This window comes from Eupeodes corollae, chromosome 1 (genome assembly GCF_945859685.1).
Source record: "Eupeodes corollae chromosome 1, idEupCoro1.1, whole genome shotgun sequence".
Taxonomy (NCBI): Eukaryota; Metazoa; Arthropoda; class Insecta; order Diptera; family Syrphidae; genus Eupeodes; species Eupeodes corollae.
In genome coordinates this window covers 131340869-131358039 of record NC_079147.1, presented here as the reverse complement: position 1 = coordinate 131358039, position 17171 = coordinate 131340869, and the positions used below count along the sequence as shown (strand labels likewise).

The 17171-nt window shown below is 34.0% G+C and overlaps 1 protein-coding gene across 5 annotated transcripts in view; it reads right to left on the bottom strand.

The window, feature by feature from the left end:
- Positions 1–350: 350 nt before the first annotated feature.
- Positions 351–17171, bottom strand: part of LOC129943035 (uncharacterized) — a 92109-nt gene continuing 75288 nt past the window's right edge. For all 5 annotated transcript variants that reach the window (XM_056052239.1, XM_056052237.1, XM_056052238.1 and 2 more), the window contains 7 exons: positions 14445–14561; positions 14197–14328; positions 12801–13060; positions 12600–12744; positions 8858–9007; positions 5993–6170; positions 351–5922 (listed from right to left, as the gene is read on the bottom strand). In XM_056052239.1, coding sequence (XP_055908214.1) covers positions 2984–5922; positions 5993–6170; positions 8858–9007; positions 12600–12744; positions 12801–13060; positions 14197–14328; positions 14445–14561 — 3921 coding nt within the window. In that variant the 3' untranslated portion in view covers positions 351–2983. The remainder of the gene's footprint in view (positions 5923–5992; positions 6171–8857; positions 9008–12599; positions 12745–12800; positions 13061–14196; positions 14329–14444; positions 14562–17171) is intronic.

The following is a 17171-nucleotide window of genomic DNA, read 5'->3' as shown; positions in this document are numbered from 1 at the left end:
CTCGTCTCCGTCCCTTCGAAACCTCTTACTCTCATTTTTTATAGCGTGTTGAATTCGTATCGGTGTATACATACATGTTTTCAACTCGGAGAGCAGAAAGAGAATGAGACATTTGATATTTCTTTCTCTCTCGTTTAGTTTTTTTCTCTCTGGTCCAACGCACTAACCATCATGCCACAGGGACTACATATGAGGTTACCACCCCAAAAATTGTGTCACACCTGTGACGAAGAAACAGTACAAAAAATGGAATGAAAGGGTAGAATTGGCTTCAAGGAAGGCGAAAACAATTCCATCTACAGCATCAATTTTTTGGAATGCGCGTTGGATAATTTTCGTTGATTATAGAAAGAAATAAAAATAATCAACGGCGAGTTTAATGTGAATTTATTGCAGCGTTTGAGTTACAAAATCAAGAAAAAATAGCCGCATTTGACGAAAAAGAAAGTTTTTCTTCAACCGTTATCGCGATGGCCAAAATCAATGAGTTAAAGTTCGAATTGTTTTCTCACGCACCCTATTCGCCGGGTTTAACGCCAGTCAGATTTTTTTTAAATTTTTTTATTGAAAAAAGGGTTCTGGGCAGAAGACTTGCCAACAATGAAATTGGTGGAAGGTGGAGTCTGCGGTTGATCATCGATAGAATCATTACGTATTTTATTTTATTTTATTGAACAAAAAAAAACTTATTCGTGAATTTACATAGCCTCAAACAGCTTAATATAAGGTTTTTTTTATAATAAAGGGTAGTATCTCAAAAACCTGACATGATAGATTGGTTTTGAAGACGGATTTGAAAAAAAGCAATCAAAAACCTTAGAAAAAGTATAAATTACTTTGTTGACCAGTGTAATTGGGATTAAAATTGCAGAACTTTCCTTTTTTGATAACTAAATGCGATTATTTTGGAATATTTGTTTTAACAAAAATAAGGAATAAAGGAGAGCAAATTTTGAAGAATGTCAAATAAAATATACTTATTTGTATGTAATACGAGTATGGTGTTATTATTTTTTGTTGTTGTTTATGCCAATAGAATTGTAGTTTCCAAAATCGTGTTAACCAATTTTCAAAAAGATTAAACCTGCAATGAGTGACGAAAATACTGATTATACATTTTTAAATAATCTATAGTTTTTATTCATAGTCTTATGATTGTGTATTGAATTGGGTATTGAGGGTATGTTTTCAGGGCAGAATTAAAATGAATGGTAGCTTAAGATCGTGCACATATAGAAATTACAAAGTTACATTACAAATAAAAAAACAAAACATAATTTCCAGAAAATTAAAATGGATCATGCCAAGTAATATAAATTGTTTAGTTTATTAGTGCTTTGTATTTGAATAAGATGCACTACTGGATTGCACTTACTTGCTCTTTTATATATTCACCTGAAAATATTGAAAATTACAAAGAGCTGGGATCGTATTTTTGGAGTGAAAGGAAATCAGTTTATTATTAAGGGTGATAATAAAATAACTTGAAACATGTATATTTAGGCCCTTCAAAGAATGACATTCTAAAGCTGGCCGGGCATGAAGATCACCGCAACTACGACACTGAGTATTGTGGGGAATACCCACTTGTGCTGCATATTATTTTTTTTTTGACATGTCAGAAATTGCTTGAAAACTAAGAGTTTGAGATTCTTTAAGCTTTACACGTTCTTTTAAAGTTTAATATCTAGTTTAGTTGAGGATCTAGAACAAAACTGGAAGATAAGGACATATTTTGACAATTGAGAATATGTAGAGTGAAGGTAGGTATTTTATGTTTGGTAGGCGTTCATTTCAGTTTAGATCTGATAAATTCCTAGGCAATTATTAGTTGCTCAGTTGCTTACTTTCTTCAGAGCAATGTGCTCTTGTGTTTTGAGATGTCAAGCTTAACTATCGAGAATTCTTCTTAACCCTTGATTCCAGATCTTCTTCCGATTCTATTATCAGATTCGGAATATTATCTAATTTTGACTCGATAAAGGTGAGAGTGTAACCTCTTTTACAGGCAATTGTGATTAAAAAAAAATAACTCGTTCATTTATCTCCGAACTAGACAAAAGAGAATGCCTTGCGTTCGCATTACATAGAAATATATGGGCTAAACAGGAAAATGCTAACAGTAATGCAGTCTTTTTCTTATCTTCCATTCTGACAACTGGCAGATAGATGACCGGCGGAAAATTTATGTTTTAAAACATTAATATCTCAAACCTTGCGTAAAGGTTCTGATATTGTTTTCGGAGGGGATTTATTATTAACAATGTTACAGTAGTCCGGCATTTACTATCGAAGCGAGGTGCTCCGTATTCTAGAAAATAGTCGATAAATGTGAATTGTTCAAATTGTGGGTACATGATCAGAGATTAATATTATTCCAATTCACGATGACGTTCCTTATGCTCTTCACACACTTGGTTTTAACAATATGGCTTAACTCTTTATACCGCAATATTTACAATGGCGTAGATGTTGCTCAGCAACCACTTAACAGAAAAGATGATTAGCTGCTTTGCAGGCATCCCATGGTTTCTGATATTTTTGGGGGGTATTGCACACACAATAATAATCTATGACCCATGAGGGAGCTTAAAGAAAATATCCGCTTTGAAACTAACAATGTTCAGCCAAGCCTAAAATAGCATACTTCTTCCTAATAAAAAACAATTTATCAACACTTCAACTTTTCCTTTTCTTCACGTTTGAAAGCATAGATTTCCCATCGGAAACCCTGCATGATCCATACTCATGCTTTTATCTCAAATAGTGTAGAGCTTTTAAATAGAGATTTTATAAATTAGTGTAGGGTATAGTACAGGCTTTCAACTTAAACATACATTCTTACTTATTTAAAAGAAAACTAGCTTCCAAAATTAAGAAACTAACTTTCTATATAACAATTTACGAGTTTCTTTTATTGTACTTCTCAATTCAACTTGTAACCTACCTACATAAATAAAAATTTAAATTCGATTTAACATTGTTATGGCGAGAATACTCTTAAACTACGAAGCAAAGTTGCCAGCACATTTGCTAGGCACTCAGCCTGCAAAGCTAGTTGTCCCGCACCCAAGGGTCCTATCTGAGCTTGAACTAGTTCTCTGAAACTCGATGATACGTCGTGAACTTTGAGAACAATATTTCTTGTTTGAAGGGGTGATGATGTATGCTTTGTCATGTCCTGTGTCAATTCCGTTATTCTACGTAATGCTGTCAAACACGAAGTTAAATGTTCGGGTAATGTGACCAATGTCATATCAGACATAGCCACAACTAGTAACTTGGATGCTGTCACAAGACACAATGTTTGCTCTGTAAGTTCTTCGCGTGCTCTTTGGAATTTTTCTTCGTTGATGTGCGAACCTCCCCCAGCAGCTTGAGCAACTGTACATAGAGCAGCCACTTGATCTAATTTGACCAACAATCCGGCCATTGCAACATCAGTCTTTGCCAGAAGAGCCTGAACATCGATAACGTAACCATTTTTGTTAATAAGTCTGTCAGATTGTGTTGGAATATTTGTAAATTTGCGGGACATTTGTGGAGAAGACAAAAGAGTAAGTTGTGGCTTTTTGCTGGGGGAGGGATTTTTAAGGCAAACTGGAGGACAGTCGCTATTAGAACGATAATGTCCATTAAATCGATTCTGATCATTTGTGGTCTTTGTTACATTAAATCCTCTATCGATATCAATATACGCACTTGGATTACGATGAAGATGAAGTGATCCGATTGCAGCCAATCTAGCAGCCGAATTGCTTTGGGTAGGTCGGGTCGGTAAAGGTAAAGGATGTACTGCACGAATAAATGGACGCGAAGCTATTGGAGGCAGAGGTGGTTTTTTAGGAGGAAAACTCACCACAGGTGATAGACTCCGGTCTTCACTCCGTGGCGGTATTACAGGAGGAAATGGACTTTTATCCAATAAATTTACCCCTTCACGTTTAACTTCGAAAGAAATTTGTTTTTTAGGAGAGTATCGGCTCTGTAGTTCAGCGCTCTTAGGAGGTCGTGCCGGTGGACTTGAATTTTCAGAGTGTGTACAGCGTCTCGGCGGCAACACAAGTGCAGTGTTAGGAGCATTAGTTGAAGCTTCAGGGACATTAACTGATGTTTCCTCTTTTTTGCTTTTCGCACAGCAAGAAAACGTTCCTTTTCGTTCTACTGTAGCATATTCTATGACATGGGGTACATTTGCATTTTTCATTATTTTGACATTGGTAGTTTCACTGGTCTGGTTTTCTAAAGCAATGTCTTTTGAATTACTATACAGAGATTCCTGTAATTCATGAGCGAATTCACTACTCTCGGGCTTTTGTGCCTGTTCTTCAATATTTGGTGGGGGAGGAATGATAAATGACATAATTTCCTCAGGTGTAAGTTCTTTTGCAGGAGTTGTCTTATGTGTTGGGGGTGCTACAACAACCTTCGCTAAAAACGTATCCAAATCAGCATCACTATTTTCACTACGATTGCTAGAACTCCCATCGTCAAATCCTCTTGGAGCAGCATTTAAAATTGATAAGGAATCAAGTTCATCTGGCGTTTGGGGTGGTGGAATAGCGCGTAGATCTATTAAGTCTGGGTCAGTCTCTATAAATGTGTCTTCTCCTATCTCAAAACCATAAATTTCAGATAATTTCTTTGCTGCAAGATCAGTGTCTTGATTGTTACTGTCTATCTTGCTGTATTCTTTAAGCTGTTTAAGGTATTCCTTGAGGTTATAGTCCTTATCTTCTGTTCTTATGGAACTTCCGTCTGGACTATGAAGGCCAAAACTTGTCCTATATAAGTTCTTTTTGTTTTGCTGAGTTTGAGGACGTCGTTTCTGCGTAGGAGATGTGCTCGGGGTATGAATGGACTCCGAATCGCTTTCACTTTGAGAAAAATCATGTCCTAAAGCTTGTAAATCAATCAAGAGCTGACTTAAGCCATTCATTTTCCTAGATGGTTTGGGTGTTGATTCGTTTTGACTCACCACACCGCTATCCAAGCCTTGATTATTACTAGTACCAATTGAATTCAAACCTTTTGTAATGCCACTTAAATCTTGATTAATTGCTTCTGCCAGAAGGACCAACGAGTCACTGTGCTTTAATGCTCCCGGTGGAGGTGCATCTTCATTCGATGATACCTTACTACTGTTCAGACTATCACAGTCGCTATCAACGAATTCAATTGTCCCACCTTCTACACTAAGGTTGGATGAGTATGCACTGCCGCCATTTTTTCGTGATTGTTGGCAACTCATATATCCTTCTTTTGTAGCAGTTTCATATTCATCATCTATGAGCTCACCGTGCTCGTTCAAGTACTGTTCAGAATTTTCAACCATTTTTTGCATTTCAGCAACTCGTCGAAGAACCTCTTCGTTACGAGCTTCAATCAATCCATTCGATGCTGGGTAATACATCGCCGAACTACTTCCACCACCACTACTATCACTCAGTCCAGAGTCCTTTGAATCTTCGACCAGGTCAATTGCCATAACACTGTGAATGTCTAAATCAAGTGTGTTTGGCACAGGATGATGTCCCGGTCTTCCATTTGTTGCCAACATTTGCTGCGATTTGTGGTTATTGCTAGCTAAAGTAGTAGTATTCATATTGCGGTCACACCGATCGCCAATTGTTGTGTCCCTCATATTTTCTTCCAAATTACCATCACTGTTCTTGGGACTAGATAATGGTCTTGTTATTGCTGTAGTCGCAGCATTGGATAGAGCTGATTCTTTAGATGAAATAGAAAGTTGCTTCACCGAATGGTATGGTGGTGGCATCAAAAAGTTTATACTATGCGCACGATTATGGAATGGCAGAAGGTAACTCCATGTTGATGGCAAAACCGTGTGCTGAGCAAGATAGGATGGTGCATTGTCTTCGTCATATTGCTCACGTTCCCTATCAACAGGAAGGTCTTTCCCTAAATTAAATTATAAGTTCGATATTATGGTAGCAAAAGTGTACATTAATTTAAAAAAAAAAGAAAATACCTGTAAGCAAACGGTAATAGCCAGAAAGAACTAGTGAAAATTCACATGCATCCCGATCTTCCATTGAAAATTTAGCAATCCTATCACCAACCATGAATACCCCAACTGAACATGTAATATCGTCCTCACGATTAACAATCACTTGAGTCAAATCTTCAATAGATGAAATTGGCTGTGGCTGAAATTAAAGAAAATTGTATTATTGGTTAAAGGGTTTAAAATAAAAATTATAGTGAAAGTGCTTTTGTTTAAAAATGGACCTACAGTTTTTATGCTAAATTCGAACGGCTTAGAAAGCACATTCCATGACAAGCATTACTTTGGGAAAATTTGTCAATTTTTTGCAAGAGGTACAGGCAGACCTAGCATTACACTCCTACACACTAACCAACACGCCATAGGCACCACACTTAAATTTTTTATTTAATTTTCAAGGCTTTATTATCTCACGTATTATTTGACATAAAGGTTATTTATGCGTTGCCTTTTTACAAAATGTATAAAATGAAAAGTGTAAGCTTTCAATCATAAAAGCATTGAATCATAAAAATTGTATTCCAAGATTCTTGACATCAAAAACGAAAACGATCATATTTCTGAAAAGAGAAAACTGACATCTGACCCGTAAAATGTAAAAAAACAAGCGTTAATGTCAAATGTTATTTTGAGTAAATAAATGTTTAGTAATTCACATCTGTTGTGACAATAACAATAATGTTACCCACAACATGTCACACATGCAGTATGCACCAACAATCCTCACATTACAGTCAATGCTGAGGGTATGGAAAGACCACTTCTTCAGACTGAATGACGTCGACGACGAACCGAGTTCCGGTGTCAGGTAGGTAAGGCCCAACGTCAACAATCTCATAGGCCCTTACCAGCATGACTTTAGTCCATGGCTGCGTAATTTATCGGCGTGGCGATATCAACTGGCCACCGAGATCATGTGATTTGACACCGCTGGACTTTTTTTGTAGGGCTACGCGAAAGACCGTGTTTATATAGATAAGCCTTTAACTCTTGATCACTTAAAAACCAACATTTGTCAAGTTATGGCTGAAATACTGACCGAAGTCACTCAGTAAGTTCTGATTTATTTTTTTAATTCAGTAGTAGTAGCTTATGAATTGAATTTTTTAAAGTCAGAAGTCACTAATTGATTTATTAATAAAAATAATAATTGGGTGGCGCATCAGTCCGTTTGAGAACTAGGGGCTTGTGACTGACAACTCTCAACCATTGGGTTCAATTTGCAAGGAAATGAAGAACTGCACTAGCAAATTGAATGTAGAAAAATAAGAAATAATTCCAAAATAATGGAGCTGAATGAGAAAAGGTTTGTACATAAACGGTAGAATACGTTTACGGTAGAATATTTGAACGCATTATTCATAAAAAATATATGTACATATGTATACTTTTGTTTTTGTTTTGTTAAGAGCTATCGTTTTTATAAAGACGGATTTACATATGTATGTACTTACTTAACACTATATCATCCGACAGGACTACTTGCAGAAGACAAAATGCTATTCCGATTATCATTAAGTAGAATTTATTTTTTTTGGCAACAGGAGGGTACCAAAACCAAATCAGTGGTGACAAGAACGCTGGAATTGCACAGCAAACCATATCAAAAATACTAGCCGAAGTTTTGACTTCAATAGAAAGAGCCATGTGTCCGCTGATGATGAATTTTAAAATGAATAAGAAAGAGAAACGAAATTCGAAACGCTTTTTTTACAACTATCACGAATTCCCTCTGGTAGATGCAGCTCATATTTAACATTTTACTTACACTTTGACAAAAAAAACTTAGCTCACAAACACATTTGATGTAGAGTGATTATTTTTCTTGCTTTGAATTCTACTTTCGAGTTGCGTAGTTCCTCGTTTATTCGAAAGTTCATAAGAACATAGTGGCACTTCAAGAATAATTCCATTTTCCTTGATTCGAAAGTAGTGAAATAGATACATAGTACCAATTTTTCGAATTCGAGCAATTTTATTGCAGAATGGAGTTACATAGTAAGGCCCCTGGTTTTATTTAGCTTTACTCTTTGAATTAACCGTTTACATTTGAAAATGTTTAGTTTTTTTTTTTGTTGTTTTTTGGATAAGTAAGTAAATAAGAGCGAAAAAATATACATAGCGGTTTTTTTTTTCTTTAGTTACAGCCCATTTTATATAAATGAAACTATTGTCCGATTATGCGTTGGAGCCACTGTATGTAGATATTCTTTTGCATTAAGAAATGCATACAAACTTGAATTTTTAAATTTCCTCTTTATTTTTTTATATTTTTTGTTTTTTTTTTTTTTTTTTGGCTTAAAAGTGACGTGCTCTAATTCTATATTGTTTGACAATAAAAACATTTAAAAAGTAAACTTAAAATTAAATTTAAATGCGATCATCCATTACGTATTTACCAATTACTCAAAACAAACTTTAGTTCAAAAACAGTTATAAAACACATTGAAACTTCTGAAAATTGATGTTATAAGCAAGATGAAAATTTGTGGTACAAGGTTTTATTTTATTTCCATAAAGCGAGATAGTGACCAAGTTTACCATAGTAAATGCAATTACATTGGGAAAAACATAAATTGCTTCGTTGAACCCATCGTTTAATAGGAAAATACGGTGATTTGTACCATTCAAAAATTGGAAATTCCCAAACTTAGTATGTATGTTTGTATAAAATACATTTTTACAGCCGACAAATACAACCTCTCCGATTTTAAAATCAGTAAAGTAATTTGAAATTAAATCTATGTATGTATTTGTATTAATTTGCTTTCTTATTTAATAAAAGAAATATAACAATAAAACAATAAGCAGGTTTTGGAGTATACTTACCACTGAATTTCGAAGACCTGCAATCTGGCTGAGACCGAATCGTGGACTCACCAAAAGTACTCGTTCGACACCTTCTCTTTGGTTCGTGCTAAAGCATTTGGCTCCATAGCTAGGTAGACCGGATATTATATCAAGGTAGTGGATTTTCGCCTGAAAGTATAGAAGAAAAAAAGATACTTCATAATAAAAGATTGTATCGAGTACATTAATCAAAAGAAATGAACGACAGGATGCTATTGTTGTAAACACGTTCCATCTACGCCACCTGAAGTCTTGCTATACTTTACTTATATACATTTAAATATAGCTTTATATAATGTACTTAGATAATAAAGTGCTAAGTAAAAAAGGTTGTAAAATGTTCATTATTTGAAGAATCTTGATTGAGTATATAACCAAGACCGTAGCAAGAATATATTACTTTTTGAAAAATATCCTTAAACATTTTTTTTCTTAAATATAAATACATGTTGGTATTGGTCCTTCATTAAATATCTACATATATTTTCTAGATGAAAAAAGTGCAAGAAGAGTCAAAGAAATCAACTTGTGCACAAAAGGTGTTTTTTTTTCTTGGTGGTAATATGATTTGAACAAATGACATGTTATTTGGAGTTGTTTTTAAGTTTTTTTTTTTATTGACGTCTAGCTGACTGTTATAAAGCTATAGACGAAGAATGTTTTATTTTCAATCACCATAAATTGAATTTCAACAAAAAATAACTGCGTGGTCATGAAGAAAATCAGCTGAGCATTTTGATTTGCTACTGCTCTGAAAGTGCAGTCTAACAGAATATAAAATCATTAAATTGATTTTTTTATTTTATAATTAACAGGCACTCAAGGTGTTATTAATCCCCTTTATATTTTAATAAGAAAAAAAAAAGGAAAATAGGGAAGGATCAAAGAGTAGATACCGGTGCACATTGTTCTTAAAGTTCTGAACATCAAAGTATAAGGGAAAAACAGAGTTGTCAAAGGAAAGTTTAGAAAGAATCTCTATGCTTGTGTCAGGAAATTAACCGAATTCACCAAAATAAAAATTATTAGTTAATCTCAGATAGAATATTCCTTTTTATTGTCCTTCCTTTGTTAGATCTTGTTCCCGACTGACTACTTTCTAATTTCTATTCGTCTCTTGAAGAGAGACGACATAACAGTTGTATGACAGGGATGTAAAGTTTGGAAAAAAATGCAGGGATGACACTTGACAGTACGCTTGACATCGATCTCAAGGGTAAACTGATGAGCATTCCTGGAATGCAACTGACTAATTCGACAGAACATTGTAAAAATGTCGATAAAACAACGAAAGGCATAAAACATTGCTGCCTTGTTCTAGCGATGTAGATATTTCGGTTAGCCTTTTTTATAATTATATCTTAATTTGTTTTAGGGGCACCAAATATGCGAGTTATATTCAAGCTTTGGACGGATGAAGGCTTTGTAAATTACAGCTAGATCAAAAGGGGAGAAAAATGTCTTGCACCGCCAGAGAAATCCTAAGCACCTAACAGCATTTTTGGCAATGTCGAATATGTGAGCATTCCATAAGATGTGATCAGTGATACACATACCGAGTACCTACTGAAATAAAAGTAGATTATTTTCCTGGATACAAGTGCCAGGATCGGCATGGGGTGTGTGTTACGCTTTAGCGACAGGAGACAGCATTGAGTTTTTGAAGCATTAACTTCTACACGGTTTTTGATTACCCATTGGACAATGCTGTCAAGATCAGAATTGAATGAGTATATTGTATGCTGCAGCGGTAGTCCACATGCGAAGGACAAGGATGCAAATCTAGAAACAATTGTGAAAAGCTTAGGGTATTGTCTTCTGCGAAACAGTTTAATGTATTAGAAATGGCAGACAAGAGATCATTTATGAATATAAGGAAGAGAGACGGAGATAAAACGGAGCAATACAATTCCCTCGAAAGGTACCTGGTTTTTAATCCAACGAAGAAGAGGTTCATTAATGCCAAAAGCACGCATTTTTGGTAAGACACTAATGTCCGATTTCATAAACAAACACTAAAAGCACTTTTATCTAAAAGCTTTTTAAATTTTATCAGGCCTTTAAATTTGTTCAGTTCCACCAAGCTTAAAGTGGAAAATTTCAGGGATATTTTTGTTAAAAAAGAGTTCTCTCCACAACCCTATAGAAATAAAACCCCTTTTTACTTTTTATTAAGCGAATTGTGTAAGAAAAAAATGAGAAACCATTATGTGTTGAAATAAATGACATTACATTAATGCTATATGGTGAGTTACTTTTCGTGCGATGCGGCAAACAATTGTTTTTGGGATATTAATCATATCTCCGACGCAGATTTTGAAAGATCCTGTGGCATAAAATCGGAAAGTAATAAGCACTTGATTTAACGCACCGACGGGTTTATTTCGGTTAGTTTTATGCTCCAAATGATAACCAAACAAACTCAACAACTGATCCACAGATGCTTTGGAAAGTCAGAACCTCATTTTGAAATCAGATAAATTTGTTCAGTTTCACCACGCTAAAAATGGGAAATTTCAGGGATATTTTTGTTAAAATAGAGTTCTCCTCACAACCCTGTAAAAAGAAAACCTCTTTTTTCTTTCTATACATCGAATTGTGTGAGGAAAAATGAGAAAGCATTATATGTTGAAATAAATGACAAGAATCTCAAAATACAACAGAGTAAACAAATCAAAAATAAACGTTTGAGTAATCGTGTGGCTTGGATGGTGGCGTATAACTATATATGATGTTCTTCTTCGTCAGATGAAGATGACGAATCTAATATTCGAATTAAAAATTAAAATCATAAAAATAATATTATAAATAGTAATGCAATGTTGAATTGGTTAACCTATTCATTCCGTATCTAAAAATATTGAGAATAAACATTTTACGAAGTAAAACATCAGCTGTCAACCTGTCATTTTCATTTTTTAATTACACTTTTAAAATTTAATGAGCCAAAAACGGGCATTTAGATTTAAAAGGGGTTTAAAAGCTTATTTACATTAAAAACGCTTGGTGAAACCAAAATATCCCATTTTACAGTTTAAAATCTTGTTAAATGTTTAAAAGTTGTTTATGAAATTGGGCATAAAAGTTGTTGATGAAATTGGGTATAAGATGCCTTTGAAACATCAAGTACCAGGATGTACCCATTTGTTCCACTGTTTGGTGAAATAAACCTTGAGATCACCAGATCATTAAGAAGCTTCCGTTCTTCGATATATTTCTTGAGCTTATAATTAATTATCGTTTTCATGGCCTTGGAGAGAAGGGACTTGAGTTAGAGGGGTAGAATGTTTCGCCTTTTTTTGGGAACAGGATGGACAAATGCTGTTTTCCAATTGCTCGGAAAGAGAACAGAAGAGTAGGAGAGATGGAAAAGCTTACGAAGCGGTGTTGCTCTTCAGAACAATAGAAAGAATACTGTCTGTGCCTGCAGATTTTTGTACGCCAAGAAATGTTGTTATTCCAGTTGACAACCCGCTGCTCTACGAAAAAATTCAAGTTTTTTTTGATCATTAGAAAGTATGCCTTCGATGATTGAAATAAGATAAGATAAGAATAAGGCAAAATTGAATTTAATTAAAATTAAATTATAATTTCATTTAAAATCAAAAAGGTCACTGGACCGACGGAAAATCTTACTTTGAATCTTCAAACTGGTCAGTAAAATCATCTTCATGAGTATATGCCTGCTTCATACAATTAAAAAGTAAAAAACGAGACTCACTTGAAGCTGTGTTAGCATTTTTGTTGACGATCCAGTCATTTGAGCATTTAATTTAAGGAAGTGTGCAATCAGACGTCTCAGTTCTTTTCGTTTCATTCCATCGAAAAGTGATGAAGGCACAAAACGTTCCAATCCAAATTCTCGTCTATAAAAATAATCTTGATAAACATTATTTAGATTATGTGTTATTAATAAACTTACTCTACAACCTTTACGGTTAGTTTTGCTGGTGAAACGCTATTTGCCAACGCATGTTGATGCATTTGCAAAGCTGCAAGACGTAACGCTACTTCGGGTTGCAATTCGGGAGCGAATCGTTCTTGTGTTACATCGTTACAACACTGCATATACAAATAGTCGACAGTGTTTAGATCTTTTTGGGCCAATTCAGCTGCTGAAATCGGCACAAAAGTTACACGAAAAAGGCAACGCAACTTATGAGCACCAGGACGTGCTGCTATCTGTAATAGAAATTAAGTAAAAGTTAAAAATGTATAACGTAATATTTTCATAAATATTCGTCGTATAAAAAATGTTTTTTTACGAATGAAATAACAATTTTCATAACTTGGTTCTCTTTTTATTATTCATTGAAAATTTTTAAAAATTAAGTACATTTGGGCTGCAGTCAAAATATTTTCAGACCTTGTTACTTCAAAAACTCAATCGATATTTCAAGACTTGTTTTGACCATCCGTGATATTTCAAGTCCTCCCATGATATTTCCAGACCCCCCTTAGCATTTGAAAAACTCTCTAGGTAATTCAAGACCTTCCTTCACGTTCCTTTGTATTTGTAAACCCCTTGATATTTGTAAAGCTTCCTAGATATTTGAAGACCTGGGTGGAATCAGCTCAAAAAGGTTTGATAGTCATTTTCCACCAAATATGTCGTTTCCGAATAGACGGAAATCAGACGTTTACACAAACGAATGCAAAATTTTCTTAGATACCTCACGACACGTTCAAAAAAACACAAGAGAAGTAAGAATGTTATTAAAATACAGCCAATTTGATAGTTTTATTTTGATTTTTTATAGGAATCATTGTTTTAATCTGAAATTGTTCATTCAAATTGAATTGATTTGAATCATATTACACAGACAGATGATAGTCAATTTGACAATTATTGTCAATTATTACAACTCAGCCGATTCCACCCCTTACTTGATATTTCTATACCTCCGTTATTTTTTTAAAACTTTAAGAGCTGCCTTGATATTTCACGACCGCCCTTGATTTCAAGAAATTTCTACAACTTCCTTGATATTTCCAGACCTCGCTTATTGTTTAAAACTTCCCTTATTTTTTTTTTTAGAATGTCTTATGGTAGCAAGGACGAGACGTTGCTTCGCAAAGAGCGTCAATAAATATTCTGCCATTCTCATAGTAAGTGGTAGGTATCTTTCTCCGTCTCCTCGTCCTCATATCCTTTACATTAATTGCATGAGCTGATCCATTTGAAAAAGGGCCCAATCCCAATGAGCTGTGTTTCTTGCACTGTCATATCGTCAAATAATCATATTCGATTCTCTACTCCCATATTTTTATTGACAGATACATATGTAAATTTGTAAAAATAAACTAATTTAGCTTACCCTGGCTAGCGATTCTTCTGGATCCAAAAGAGTCAATTTATTTCTCTTCAGACTTTTCACATGTTCCAATACGAGACTGAAGTGTTCCCCAGCTGTCAGGTATAACTTATCATTGAGCGATGATACGACATCCTGAAAAAAATGTTAATTAAAATGTTTAAATACAAAATAATATTTTTGTAAATGGATAATTTTGCTTGCTTAAATAAATAAAGAAGAGTTGTCTTAATGTTGATTTTGTTATTTACCTGTACAGTTGTTGTGGCATCATATTTAAATGATTTCGTTTGACCATTTTCAAGGAACACTTTGAGCACATTTGCCATTGGAGGAACACAGATGTCACCAAGGGAAAATGCTGAAGGCTGTTGATAAAGGAGACAAATTGAACTATAGTATAATAAATTATGTATTCCTATAAGTAGGGTGACCACGATATCTTTTTAAGGAAACACAGAAACTATGCATATACCCAACATCGCACCTAACCCAATACCATACTATATCAATGGAAAACCAATAATTCTCGGAGTAAAGACACAATTTTATATTTTGAAAAATATGTTATTTTATATTAAAACAGAAACAAAACAAATGTGGTTAAAGGCCTATAAAGTTCAAGTTTAAAGAAGAAGTTTCCTTTAAGACTTTTGCAATACCAAGCTTGGTCTTCTTTGCCATCGTTATAAACATGCCAAAATTCGGAATTTTGAAAGCATACGACTTGTGAAAAAATATATGGAGAGAAGGATCCATGAAAATTTCCAGTGACATTATTAAAGCCAATATTAATGATGACAATACCAGTAGAAATTTTTTTTTAACAGAGGCTGTAGAAGTTGATGTACGTGCGGTGTTTCCTCCGCTTAACATTTAAATCGTTTCGAAAGAAAACTCTATTCAAAAGTGATTTTCGTCCCGAATCAGCTTTCGTACTTAGCAAGGCATTCGAGACGGAAAAAATAGAACTAAATACTTTTTCCCTTTTATTGGTTTATATTTTTTTTCAAGTATCGAATAATTTCCCACGAGGTCTGTTTAATCGAGGAATCATAACAAACAAATTTTGCAGTCAAGAGAAAATTAGTATTTTTAAAGAAAGAATTTATACAAACATTATTATTATAAAAAAATCTAATGGATTCAGTAGCTCTTTGGATGGATACCGAAAGCAATAAAGAGCGAGTTGAGAGACAAATTATGAGGGACATTATATGGAAATGTGTGATAAAAGATAACATTTTATTGTTGGAAAAGATTAAAATTTATTATTACGCGTGTTTTTTTCGGCATTCTATAGATATTATAGTAGAAAATTCCCAAGAAAACACATCGGCAGTAGCCAGATTTTTGCATTTAAAAATTGGTACAAATTAAAGAAGACCTGTCAGTATAATAATAATAAAAAAACACAAATAGAAGAAAGTTTTGTGAAAATCAAAAGTTAAAATTAACTTAAGCAAAAAAAAAAAAAATAACTAACTAAATTAATAAAATGGACAATTTTCAAAAAGAAATGTTTAGAAAACATCTGGAAATTGAGGTTCTATGAAAAAAGTTAATTTAACAATTGCAGCTTTGTTCGTAGATTACTACATTAACATTTGGTGTTGAAGCGGACTTGAAGCTCGCTTTAATTGTTTACATACCTCAATAGAGTTGAAATGAGCTTGATTCGACTCGATTCTGGTCGGGGATCGGAGTCGAGTGAAAATTTTCGAAGAAAAACCTGAGTTGGTTTTACAGATAATGCATTATGGTCTGTTTATTTGCATGTTTGTGTACAAAAAAATATAGTTTTATTTTAATCAAATTAAAAAAAATACGCTATCTACTATCTAGTTCTTCATGGTTTAACACGAATCAATCAAACTATCTCACTTAAACTTCATAAGAAACATCGAAACACCATTTGCATTTTAGAAAGTGCTGTTAAACTTAATCAATTTTAAATCTTCTTGGCGGTAGAAACACCAACAAAATGTATTTATTCTAAACTGAGATAAACCTTTGTTGTTAACATAGTAAAACTTATTTATCTTTTCTATTGTTTTCTCTTGCAAAATAAGCTCAGTTAGTTCATTTTCATGCTTGAAACTAAATAATATCAACCGTAACAGATTGATTTGTTTCCCCAATGAAAATAAATGATTCCAAATGCACAACACTCAACGAAGACAGCCATCGAGACACAAATGCAATATTAATCGTACCAATACTTGAGAACGAAATCACATAAGATCCATTCGAGACTCGATTCGAAAACGCTTTCGGAATTGTCACTTCAAAAATATTTGCTTTCGGAACTTCCAAACAAAGTACAAAGTAGGGCCCCTATTCTATTTAGACTCTACCCTATGTCTTAAAAACGTACGAATGCACTTTTTGTGTAGGTACAAGAAATTTTATTTTCTTGTCGTTTTTGTGCAGATGGAACAGAGGTGTTTTTATGCAAAGGCGAGTTAAAAGTTTTTTGGTGTGATTTATTAATATGTATGTACATATAACTATCACAACAGAGGTTTGGGTTTAATTGTTATGTTTTAATGGATACTGCCTTTTGCGTGGAATGGACAAATAATCCAAGGGTGGTGTGAATTTGATATCGGCGAAAAGTACTTATAAAAGCTCTACACACTATCAAGTATTATTGAAGGCTTTTTATGTCAGGTAACATTGATGAAAACTAGCCAACACACGCATTAGTTAACAATTGCAATCATATTACTATATTTTTGTTCAATTGTTTCTAGATTTTCAAAGACGATTTACGCTTATGATTTGTGTGTGTTTGCAACAGGTTGATTTAAAAGAAAAACCAACGCACCAACCAGAAGTTGCTGATAGGTTGGCTTCAAAACGTACACGCCTACCGAGTGTCAAACGTTAAACGTTTTGGATAAAAAACATCGGAATTGCTTTTTAACAAACGGGATTTACAGGGCGGATTCGTTTGAACATTTAAGATCTTTACA